Source organism: Mustela nigripes, chromosome 13 (genome assembly GCF_022355385.1).
Source record: "Mustela nigripes isolate SB6536 chromosome 13, MUSNIG.SB6536, whole genome shotgun sequence".
NCBI lineage: Eukaryota > Metazoa > Chordata > Mammalia > Carnivora > Mustelidae > Mustela > Mustela nigripes.
The window spans coordinates 6,671,826-6,683,886 of NC_081569.1; the positions used below are offsets into that span (position 1 = coordinate 6,671,826).

The 12,061-nt window shown below is 58.0% G+C and overlaps 1 protein-coding gene across 1 annotated transcript; it reads right to left on the bottom strand.

Annotated features, from left to right (window-relative positions):
• Positions 1–2,678: 2,678 nt before the first annotated feature.
• On the bottom strand, positions 2,679–11,729 carry AEN (apoptosis enhancing nuclease). The gene is made up of 4 exons (XM_059371605.1): positions 11,629–11,729; positions 7,019–7,623; positions 5,300–5,500; positions 2,679–4,856 (listed from the first exon to the last, which is right to left on the bottom strand). The coding sequence occupies exons 1-4, from the start codon at positions 11,723–11,725 to the stop codon at positions 4,620–4,622; spliced, it is 1,140 nt and encodes a 379-aa protein (XP_059227588.1). The 5' UTR covers positions 11,726–11,729; the 3' UTR covers positions 2,679–4,619.
• Between the last annotated feature and the right edge of the window lie 332 nt (positions 11,730–12,061).

The following is a 12,061-nucleotide window of genomic DNA, read 5'->3' on the forward strand; positions in this document are numbered from 1 at the left end:
AGCCCTCGGTATTTATCGAATAGATGAATGAGTTACAGCTGAGACAAAAACAGAAGCAGCTTTCAGTGAGGAAGTCGTCACCATGGACTGGCATCGAGATTCTTGCCTCCTGCCCCAGACGCACGAGGTTTAAGCTTTGAGCCGTGGGATCTGATTTCCCCCAGATGTCACCAAGGTTTGTGGCTTACAAAGGAATTTCCCCAGGTCCCTGATGTTTTCACCACGTGACGTCTGACTGTAGCGGACCTCACCTCAAACATGAAATCCAGTCCTGAAATACATCTAAACGGTACGGCATAGCTCACAGTTGTCGTTCCATGGGCTTGAATTTGAGATAGATTATTTTGGGTTCCCATCCTGAATGAGCAATTTTTGCTTGACTTTGGACTGTTAGGGGACTTCTTGTTTCTCAAATGCATGAAGGATTATGCCCTGATTTAGGGAGAAGATGAAGCAGAATGTGTTACTTTTTGCGAAAGTGCATTGAAAAAGTAACCCCCTCGAGATTCGGTGGTGAGGTTTCTGCTTCTACAGTCCCCTTAGGACCCCACACATCTCACGCCCTCACCCTGCTTGGCCTCCACCCGTCCCAGAGAGAACACACGCCCGCCACTCCTGTTCTTTGCCCCAGGGTCCGGAGCCTGCTCCATGGTCACCCTCCCTGCCTTTCCCCGAGGTCCCTCCCCACCAGCCTGTGGGCTCCCGGGTCTTCCCACCTCCCCCTTCACACCCTACTCCACACTGTCCTTCAAACCCGAAGAGATTTCGTTTCCCCTTATCTAATCTCGTGCACTGTTTGGGACAGCACTTTGCTGGAGAACCTACAGTGGTTTCCTGTTGTCCAAAAAAAAAAAAAAAGCAAACCTCAACTCCCCTGCAGTTTCCAGGACCCTGTCACCTCTCCACCAGCCTTCCCCATCTCATCTGGCATCACTGTTTACACCTAACCGGAGGCCTTTGTGTATTCACAGGGTTCCTTCTCCCAGACTCCCCCCCTCCACTGCCCCCAGGGCCTCCCATTCTTGGCCACAGGGCAGGATCAGGTCTCTATCTTTGGTCCCGCTGCAAAGGTCAGCCCCTCTCCACGCCTTCACCACTACTTCTCACTTCCTCCCACCGCACTGGCTTTGTCTGGTCCCCAGAGCCTGGGTGGGCCTGTGCTATCCAACCTCCATCTCCACCTGGAAAGCTCTGCCTCCAGGTGATCTCCTCCGTTTGCTCCCTCTTCCTTAGGCTTCCCACCACGGCCTTTTCTGGCCTCTATTTAAAACTGGACTTCCTCTCCCTTCTGGATTTCTCCTGCAGGAATAATCAGCGCCATCAGAAATACCGTGATTTTACTTGTCCATTTACTGTTCCTGCTCCCACTTTGTGGTTTGCTGCAAGGCCCCCAGCACCTGGAGTCCTGTGGAACTTTTTTCACTGGTATTGGGGGCACTGAGGTTCGACACAGGCACCATGAAGCCCAGGGGAGGAAGCCCTGACCCCAGCCAGGTGGAGGGGAGGTTGGGGAGGGGCTGCTCCTAGAGGGGCTGCTTCTACGGTGTCATTGGTTCACCCTTTGGCCAGACCACACCACCCTGGCAATCTCAGGTCAGGCGACAGCAGGAAAGTGAGTCACTCAGGGCAAACATCTCAGCCTTATGAGACATGTGTCCTGTCGTCCTGTTGCAGTTGGCCTGCTTATGACTGTACAAAGTACAGAGGCTGCCATTGTGTGGCCCCAGGTACAGGGCACAGGCCGGGTGGCTGGTTCCTAACAGTGGGTCACCCCACTTCCTACAGGCACCCTGACTTTTGAATTCCTGTCCATTTGCCTCAGCTGGGCCTGTGCTCCGAAATGCGCATGTGTGAATTTCTCAATCCTGGGTGGCAGATGGTAGCGTCAGCAAACGTCAGCATCTTCGTGCGGGTCAAGCAGAATCACTACGTTTTTAAAAAGATATAAACAGTAAAAATGAACTGTAGATCATAAACACGCCAAAAGAGGTCGAAATACTCGTTAGGGAAATGCAAATTAAAATCAGAATGAGCTGTCGCCCCACACCCCACTAGGATACCCTACCAAGAAACCAAACCAAGTAATGAGTGTGGGTGAGGATGTGGAGAAATTGGAAAGCTTATGGGCTGCTGGTGGGAACACAAACTGGTGTAGCCACTATGGAAGGCAGTATGGTGCTTCCTCCTAAACTTATAACACAGGACCACCACGTATGACCCAGCAGTCTCACTTCCAGGTCTACACCCACGGGAACCAAAAGGAGAATCCCAAAGACGCTGTACACCCACGTTCACACCAACACTGCTCATCGCCAAGCGGGGAAAGTAACCCCAGTGTTCACGGAGATCCACAAAATGGTCTATGTGTCCACATGACTGTTCAGCCTTAAAAAAGAAGGAAATTCTGACACACACTAAACATGAATGAACTCTCAGGGCCATCTGCGAAGCGAAATAAGCAAATCCCAAGTGCTTGCGTTTGCATGTGGAAGTATGATTCTACTCGTGTGCAGTAGCTAGTCAAATCCAGAGAGACAGAAAGGAGAATGGTGGTGGCCAGGGGCTGGAGGGAGTGGGGAGTTCGTGTTTAATGAGCAGTTTTAGTTTTGCACGATGAAAAAGCTCAGGAGACTGGCAGCACACTCTATATATACTTAACGCCACTCAGAAACAGTTAAGATGGTAGCTGGCATTTTATGTGAATTTTATCACAATGAAAACTAAACATTTTCTTGAGAAGTGGGAACAGAGCTTCAGGACAAACAAACTTTGTGCTCCACAAATAAGACCGTTGTAAAATTTAAAAAAATAAATGACATGAATTCCATAGCTCTAAAATGTTGTCACATCCCAAAGCATCATCTGGAAAGCACCCCCCGCTTCAAAGGTCAAGGCACGCAGCAAGATCCCGCGCCCAGCACCGCCCTCCCACCCCAGCCTCAGAATTAGGAAAGGACCACTTCGCTTACTTTTCTAATCGCATTTTATTCTAGAACAAATGGTTTTACAACAAAGCTGACCTTAAACCCAGTATGTTTCCCCACTGGTAACAGTTTCATCTTCCTCCGGTCTGTAGCCCAAAGAATCGAAACTGCAGCCCGGCTGGGCTGGGACTTTGGCACCAGCTACAGACTTTGAAGGACTCCAGAACAAAGCGCTGGAGCCAGGCCAGCAGAGGTCAATGCCACTGCTGGCTCCCTGCCCCGCAGACAGGGAGGGAGCGGAGGACAGGCAACCTGGAAGTAGTGTGGTTTCAGTAGTGTCTCTCAGCTCCTGGCCCTGCTGCTTCGATCAGACTGACATAAAAATCACTGTCATTTCCTGCACGCAGAGAGGGGGAAGCTGAGCATATACCAGTCACCCAGCCGCAGGGAGCAGTGAGGACCCGGCACCTGCACGCTGTGTCCTCAGCCCGCCCCTGCTGGGGCAGCCAAGCGTCAAGCCGTCTCAATCCCGGGGGGGGGGCTCAGGCGTTCCCCAGAAGAGGCTGAAAGGGAGCCAGGCACCACGCTGAGCACTGGGCACTTGGCCCCCAGGACAACCCTATGAGGTAGGCTACGGCATTAGCCCCATTTTACAGAGGAGGAAATGGGCTCAAGGGTGAGGTCTCATATTCGTTCAAGGTCCCAAAGCTATTAAGTGGCAAGCAAAGATGGGGTTCAAAGGTCAGTGTGGACCTGAGCTCTTGCTTAACCTCAATACTCCCAAACTGCCCTTTGGGAAAGAAGGCAAGAGGGGTGGCAGATGAGATCCTGACAGAGACAGCTCTGGCAAGCTGTAGGCAATCGGATGACCACAATGTCTGTGGATCCAAGTGCCCGAGGGGACACATGCACTCGGCCCCCCTACACACTGGGTAGGGGGTCCCACACGGGTCCCAGAACTCAGACTGCTGTGCTGTTTCTCAGGCTTGTGCTTAAGAGAGCCTCCTGCCTGAGTCGGGTCAAAATGAATACACCAGCGTCTCCACCCAAAGCTTTCCTGCTTCCCCCCGCCCTCGGAACAGAGCCTGGTGACTCCTGGTGCCAGCTCCCCAAGCGTCTGGAGGGGCCCTGCTGGTCTGTCACAGCCCAGCACTAAGGTCCTACTGTGGCGCCAGCCCAAGTTCTAGTTCGGAGAGAAAGGAAAGGAACGTCCCGTAGAGTGGCCTTAATTCTATAGGCTCAGGGCGCATTTGTTCTGAATCTGACAATGCCCGTGGAGGAAGAGGCGAGACAAGGACAGTAAGAGAAGACAGCTGTATCCCAAGTCACTGGGCTCACACCCCAGGGAGAAGACATCACCCTGAGATAGCACAGCACGGGGGTGCTATCCACCCATGGGGGCAGGGTGACAGCTGGGATGGTCTGTTGGCGTGCGTCCTCCCCCAGCTGGGTCCCTGCGCACCTGACATTTTCATAGTGTCTATAAAGTGCCATTAGCAGGCCACAGGGGTGGGGTTAAGTGCCCACAACAGCCTTGGACGGAGGGAGCCGAGAGGACAGATGGTCCCAGCTCCCCGGACCCCGGCAGCAGGCTAGCCGCACCCTGCCCTACCCGGGACGACGTGCCCAGGGCTCTCCTGGCCCCTCGGTGCTCCCCACGCTCCATTCAGAGGCCACCTGGGAGCCTCTCCTGCCTCACTCCCTTCTGTCCTGTGGCTCCCCCGTTCCTCCACAGGTGCCCTGGGCCAGGTCCTCGGGCCAGTACTGGTCCTCCATGTACTGCTCCACGTCCGTGCTGCTGTCCGGGTCCCGGTCCTCGGGACGGGGCGGGAGGCTGCCGGCCTGCCGCTGCTCCCACTGCGCCTCCACCAGCCGGTACAGCTCCATGGCCGTCGTGGCGTCTTCCACCGACGAGTGCCCGTGCTGGCCGACCTGCGGGCGACAGCCCTTGTCACCGCCCATGGTCCCAGCTCTGCTGCCGACCGCAAACACGTCCTCTCGGAATAAGTATGTGAGGTTTGGGACATAGGGTACCTGGGAGCTACTCAGGAAAGCGAATGTTACTGGCCGCCCCCGAGGAAGGCCCCGGCTCTCGGGCTGCCACAGGTGGGCTCTACGTGGCACGCATGGACAGAGCCAGGAACTGCATGGGGGACAGGTCTGAAAAGCCCAGCCCGCAAGCCTGTGGCCGGTTGTCACAATCCACTGGGGACGAGGGTTGGTGGAGAAGACACCCAGGGTGGCCTGTACATGCGGGACAGTTACCAGGACCCCTGCACAGTGGAGAGGGAGAAGGACCAGCAGCGTGGAGGCTCAGCCACTGCCCAGCCCGGGGTCCCTCCTCGCACCAGCCCTCTGCCACCCGCCCCACGCACCTGGATCTTCTTGTGTAGCAGCTGCAGGGCCAGGTCCTTCAGAGAGACCCGGGTGCGAGTGTGGAGGCCGGGCTGCTGCAGGAGGCTGGGCACGTAAGTGGTGTCGCGGGTCTGGCTCCGAGGGTGCACGTACTTGAGGGCCTGGAAGTCATTGTGGAGCGCGTGCCCCACCACCACCTTGCCCTTCAGGAGCTTGAGGATCTGTGAGCGGACAGAGGACAGGGGAAGGCCCCACTGTCTAGGAGGCCCAGGCCACATGCTGCTGCCCTGACCACAGGGGTGTGGATCCCTGCAAAGGGGGGGCGGCGTGGGGAGGGGATACCCGAGCCCCACGCTCAGCCACACTGCCTTGAGTCCAAAGCCCAGCGGTTGGACCTGCTACACCCCGCGACCCAAGTCAGCCCTCTTAGCCAGCAGAAGAGCGCTCTCCATGGGGTGGCTGCGGGCACGCAAGAAATCACGCACGGAGTGGGTCTCCTAGCGGAGTCAACACAAGCGACTGTGTCCTGCTGGCGCCCGCCCTCCTCTCTCAGCCCGGGAGACCTCCCCACCCAACTCTCTCGTGGCCTGGCTCGGCTCCCACACCAGGAGGCCTCCCCAGCACTGCCCCAGTGACAAGAGGACCCTGTAGCCCTCTCCCGCAGTGGAGCAGACTGCAGCGCTGGCACAGTCTCCCCGCCAGCCCTCCGAGTCAGCTCAGCGTAAATGCCAGCGACCATGTCTGCTTGGACTAGTGACGCCGCTCAGTGAAAGCTTAGCACACAGGAGGTGATCAACAGAGACCCGCTGGCTAGCGTCTGTGGAACTGCGACGGGCCCTGGGGATTAGCCGAAAGCAGCAGCAGACACAGGCCCTCTCCCCAGGATTCTATCCCTCTGCCTCTCAGCCGTGCAGGACTCCACTTCCCAGCCTGGAAACCTTCGCTCTCTGGCACAGTGCTCAGCAGTTGCACTGTGTGTGTCTCTCTTCCCTGCCTGCAGCCTCCTCGGGCCCCAGGGAGGCCACATCCAGAGCCCCAGGCCTGCAACAGCCTCCAGCCCTCAGCAACGAGCCTGGCTCTCCCGATCACCTGCCGTGGGCTCCCGTGGAGTGCTTCTGCCGGCCGTGTCCGGCTTATCACTAAACCCAGCTTGCAGAGCAGAGGAAGAAGGTGCCATTTAGACTTCCGAGGTGGGGACACGCCACCACACTCCAGTCACACCCCCCCTAACAAGCACATGGTGGGAAGGAATCAAGCACACTCTGTATGGGCTGGGCTGGAGCTGGCAAGACTCAGTTCCGTTCCCAGAGCCCCACCAACCAGGCCAAGGGAGGCACCGAGGAGCTGAAGGGTTGGCCGCAGGCCTCCCGCCCTGCTGCAGCTATTCCCAAGCGACATGCTTGTGCATCATCTCCAAACTCTGGGAAAAACACGCTTAGGCCATGTCTCATGTGAAAAAGGAGGACACAAGAGCACGTGTACCAGTATTTCCCAAATTCACCGAATCCCAAGAATAACCCAGAAACATTAAGCAGCTCTACGGTAATGCTTATTTGGAAAATACGTGTTCCAACACAACTGATCTATGAGGACACCATTTGCGAATAATGCAAAATTTCACCTTTCCCTATGCATGATTCTGCCTCTGAGAAACATTTTAGTGAGTGAAGAAAACTGCACCCAGGGCTGCCCTTCCCTGGCCATCACGTACCCATAGAAGCCCCCGCCTCTGCACTCACCTCTTTCTGGGCCACCTGGAAGGGGATGGCCTTGCGCATGTGCTGCCGAGTGATGCCACTCCAGCGCGTACGGTAGTCCACGATGGGCATCTCCGGCCGGACGTACTTGTCATAGAGGACATCACCGTGGTAACTCACCACAGAGCAGCGGGCCAGCTCGCTCACCCGCCCTCGGGGTCCCGTGCCCACCATCTCGCAGTCGATAGCCACGCACTTGCTGGGCCAGGGCCCCGCGGATTCCCTGGGGGTGGGCTTCCTGCTCCATGAAGCACCTCCTGATTCATTCCTTGGACGCTGCGTCCCGCCGCTGGTGCCTTCAGGGCCCGGCAGTGCCCCCGACGGCGTTGGCAGTGGGGAGGACCGCGGCTCTGGGGACATGTTCAGCAGCCCCTGCTCCTGCAGCAGCGCCTTCCGGGCCATGAATCGCTGGTGCTGTCGGCTCTTCCTCTTATGCTTCCTCCGAAGCGCATCCTTGGCCTGCAGGCTAGCCAGGGAAGGGCACAGGCACTGCACAGAATCAGGGCCTTCCCGGGGTACCATCCCAGTGGGCTCAGAGCTCGGGGGCAAGTGCGGTCTGGGGAGTGATCTGCCAGCAGGGCGGCGCTCTGCAGAGGGAACACACAAGGCAGAGAGGCAGGGTGAGAGGGGGTGTTGGGGAGAGGTGCGCCCGGCTGGCCCCACAGCGCTCACTGCCACGCCATTCTAGAGCCCTACTCTTTGTCTTGGGCTTGCACATGGAGTCCAGGACCCTGCTGAATCATCACCGCACTCAGTCAAGCCCCCAGGGGAAAATCTGTTTACATGGAATCACTAAATAGTCCCCAAATCCTGAACAAGTATGATTATCCTCATCTCCCAGGTGAGCACAGAGGTTAAGTAACCTGCTCAGGTAGGAAGACACAAGAGCTGACATGAACCCAGAATCCACCGTCTCAGCCTCCAGGCCACAGCTCACCTCCAGGTGCAGGAAAATCAACATATTTTAGAGAGGCACAGATACGGGAAAATAAAGGTTACAGAACCAGAGTGTGTGTGTGTGTATACATATACACACATACAAATATATACAGACACACATACAAAATTCCATTTTTAAGTTTTTAAAATTTAAGTAATTTCGAGACCCAGCGTGGGGCTCAAACTCATAATCCAGAGATCAGGAGTCAGACCCTCCGGCGGGGCAACACAATCCCAGTTTTTTAAAAAAGAATCCTTTGTGAAAGGACAGACCCTCAGAAACTGGAGAAAAAAATTCAAAAGGGGCTCACAATAGTTGTGTGTTTTGGGTATGCGTTGACCAAAATAAGGTAATTGACTAAGGGACTTTCTACTTCACTCATCACAACCGCATCTAGAGTTTTCAGTAGCCGGGCATGTGGCTAAGTCACCACAGACTGCAGGCAGAGGGACACCGGGAAACCTGCTCAGCTGCCAGAAAGGAGAAACAGAGAAGGGACTGTGTGCAGCTCCCTCCATCACTGAACACTGGAAATGTCCAGAATCTGGGTGGGTTTGCGAATCCCACGCAACAAAGCCAGCGGCTTCCCAAGAGCGAGGCGAGGGGCTTGGAAAGCGTCACTCACTTGCTGAGTCAGCTGGTGCGTATGCAGCAGCCCAGGAAACCAGGACTTCCCAGTGGGCAGAGTGGGCTTTCCCTGGGCTCTTTGGAAGTTACCTGACCTGCTACACTTCTCCTTCCTCGCATGAGAAATGGCCCTCCCACCGCCTTTCCTGCGGAAGACGAGACCATACGACACACGCGCGCTCTGCAAACATTACATACAGCAGGGGCTCAATAACTACTCGCCCCCTCTTCCCCAGAGAGGCTAAGACTCTCCTCAGGTCAGTAACCAGCTCTTCCCAGGCAAAAGGTGCCTGGGCCCAGGACTCGCTGCCCCTCCCAAACCACAGGCCTGCCCCTTCACACACCTCTGCTCCGGACTACACCCTCCGGCAAGCCCTGCTGGGACAAGCCTTTATCCCACCAGGTGCTGAGCACAGAGTGACAAGGGCGGATCCTGGACTCCAAGCAGCTTAGCTTCCACGCAGAGACAGAAACAAAGCACAGGGAGTGTGCAGGGCTGGGTCAGAAGTAAAAGGGGAGCAGGACAGGCTGGAGGAGATTAAATCAGCGTGAAGAAGCAGTGACCCTCCAGCTGACAGGGAGGGGAACTGGTGGCCACATGAGGGGCAAAGGCTGGAAAGAGAAGGAACCCAGGGCTGAGGGAGAGGGGCCCGCCGGAAGCTTGATGCCGCTGCGGTGCAAAGCACGAGGTGGGTCCCGGCCAGAGGAACTGTCCCTCCCCCCTTTTTACCACTTAACCTTCTGTCCCCACTCTGGGAAGGCCACCACACACCTTGGTGGTCCTCCCCTAAGCCCTTGAGTGGGGATCCCCAGACTGATCTCTGCTGATCACATGAGGGAGTCCCAGAGCACCGACGGGAGTCACTGACTTCCTGACCCCAGACAGTGACAATCTAGATGGGGAGCAAAGAAAATTCACCCCTCCAGGCCAGACGGCACAACCACAGAGGAACTCACTGCGCTTGACGACAGTTACAGAGCACCAACCTCTCAGCGCTCTGAAGGTGGGGACCCAGACATGTGTGTCTTGTGTCTTTGTCCCACCCCCAACAGCCTGCCCGGACCGGCATCAAGCAGGTCCTCTTCAGAGGCGTGTGAAGGGAGCTGAAGCCGGGGCTGCTACCGGTCGGACTGTGGGGAGGGCAGAGCTGGAGGGGACGGGGAATTGAGGGAACTCTGCACGCGGAAAGGAGGCCATCAGACTCTCATGAGAGGGTGCTCCAGATGGGAGCAGTGACCTCAGGACAGACTCAGCGGTCCGAGTACTGGACAGACAGAAATGCCAGGTTAGTGAAAGGTGGCGGTGGAGGGACCTGCTGAAGGGTGTCGGGAAGACCTGCCAGGAGCGCAAGAAGGGAAGGGCCATCAGAGAACTTGCAGACACCAAGCCCACGAGGCAAAGCGTCCGCACTGTGAAAGGGCAGGAGGCTGGTGGAAGAAGCCGCTGGAGAAGGAGGTCGTTCGTGGGTGAGGAGACAGGGTGGAGGGAACGGTGAGAGACTACTGCTTCTGGAAGGCGGCGAGAGTCTGGGCATAATCCAGGGACTGATGGGGAACAGGATCCCTACTGCCTCACAGGAAGAGCGCTGGAGAGGACTCTGACGAGGCGAGGGGAGGAGCTACTGGGTGATGCCAGGCTTGGTGACCCATCCTGACTCATCCACTCCCCAAGAGGCCTTCTCCCTTTTAATAGTGCGCGTAACTATAATCAACATCCTCCTGGGGCAGGGCACATATTAGAGCTGACGCGCACAGAACCTCCGTTTGCCCCAGCCCAGCAATGGGGAGAACAGGGCCCCTTCCCTTCTCTGCGAGGGCTCCGGGCCCGGCAGGTCAGGAGCTGAGCCCAGCGCAGGGCCGGTGGCCTCCCTGACCCCGCTGGCAAGATTTCAAAGCCAGAAGTGAAGCTCCCTGAGAAAAAGTGGCCTCGGGTTTCGAGACAATGAAAGCAAGTCCTCTTCTACAGGCCCTGACCCTGCCCACACGTCAGAACCGGCCATTAATCATCGAGGACACGTCTGGCCCGTCCTGGGCCCCAGGAGGGAGCTCAGCCAGGTCGGAGAGAAGTTTGGCTCAAGTAACACAACAGCTTCGATAAGGACACGCTCAAATCTCCCTCCAGCCCCGAACCAGCTCCCTAGGGATCAGCAGCCACTGGGCCTCCCTGTGGGGGCTGGTGGCCTAAGGCAAGGACTCCAGCAGCAGAGTCCCCAGAGGACCCCCGAAGTCACAGTCGCCGGCGGTGGCAGGGTTACCCGCGGGATCCGGGAGGCAGCAGGCGGTTGAAGGCCCCCTTCTTGGGGCCCGGGCCCTAAACGCTAGATGGCCTGGACCAAGTCACCATCCCCTGACCACAAAACGAGGGTTAATTAAAACCAAGGGTGAGGCGAGGTTTGGGGGTCCCCCCAAAGCAGTTAGAACGTCTGTTTAAAACGCCCCGATCCTCGGGCCTACCCGCCCCCCGCCGCCGTCCTAACTGCCATTTTGGGGAACGGGAGCTGAGAAGCTGCATTTTGCAGAGCGCACGACCCCACCCCCCCGAGCCGTGGTACCAACTGGCGCCCGAATTTAAGAAAGCCGGGCTCGCTGCGATCCCCCCACCCCGCGAGGTACTGGAAGTTCCGGGCAAGGCAAGGAGAGCCCAGCAGCCCCGCGCGATCTCCCCCCGCCGCCCGCGCTCCCCAAGGAGCGCCGCGGGGGAGACCGGGCCTCAGCCCGGCAGGGACTCGGGCGGTGGTCACTCGCTGGCCGCAGCGGCCGGGCCGAGTCCGCCAGGCCGAGCCCCAGCGCCCAGCGCCCAGCGCCGTCCCCGCAGGCCTCAGAACCCCGAGCAGGGCGGGGACGCGGCACAGGCGGCACCCGGGGCCGGGCCTGCACACCCGCGGGCCCCGAGAGCCGCTCGGCCTGGTCCCCGGGGCCCCCTCACCCGGGCCGGAGGCGGACACCGCGCGCGGACCCCGGGGCCGGGGAGACGCCGCGCCAGCCCTCCCGAGCCCGCCGACCCCAGCAGGGTCCCCCAGATCACCTGAGGCGCCGCGCGAGTCCTCCCGCCCGCACGTGGTGTCCAAGCAGCCCGCAGCTCCCACATGCCCGGGCAAGCCCCGCTCCGGCTGCCTGCCCATTGGCTCGCCGATCCGCAGCGCCCGCCTAACGCTTCTTCTGATTGGCTGGGAGTCTGGCTCGCGGCGGATAGGTGCAGGACTGCAGAAAGGGCGGGGACTCCTAAAGGGGTGTGGTTTGTGCCGGGAGCAGAGCCAACCCGGGAGAAATTTTAAGCCAACCCCAAGGGAGCGTGTCTCCTGTGTCCCGTTCCCCTGTGTGTCCCTCCAACCCCAATCCACCCCTCTCCCTGGGTCGGGATGTGGCCTCCTACGAGTTGTGTGCAGCTAAACGCGGAAGGGCTTACAGAAGACACACCCACATTTGCAGAATGGGGATTAATAAATAGTGCCTACCTC

What these genes read in the sequence shown, in the direction of transcription:
- AEN (XM_059371605.1), bottom strand. Translation starts at nt 11,725, where the DNA reads ATGGGCAGGCAGCCGGAGCGGGGCTTGCCCGGGCATGTGGGAGCTGCG. An exon ending in GGACTCGCGCGGCGCCTCAG is followed by an intron (nt 7,624 to 11,628) that starts GTGATCTGGGGG and finishes TTCCCTCTGCAG; the next exon opens with AGCGCCGCCCTGCTGGCAGA. An exon ending in TGCTACACAAGAAGATCCAG is followed by an intron (nt 4,857 to 5,299) that starts GTGCGTGGGGCG and finishes TGTCGCCCGCAG; the next exon opens with GTCGGCCAGCACGGGCACTC.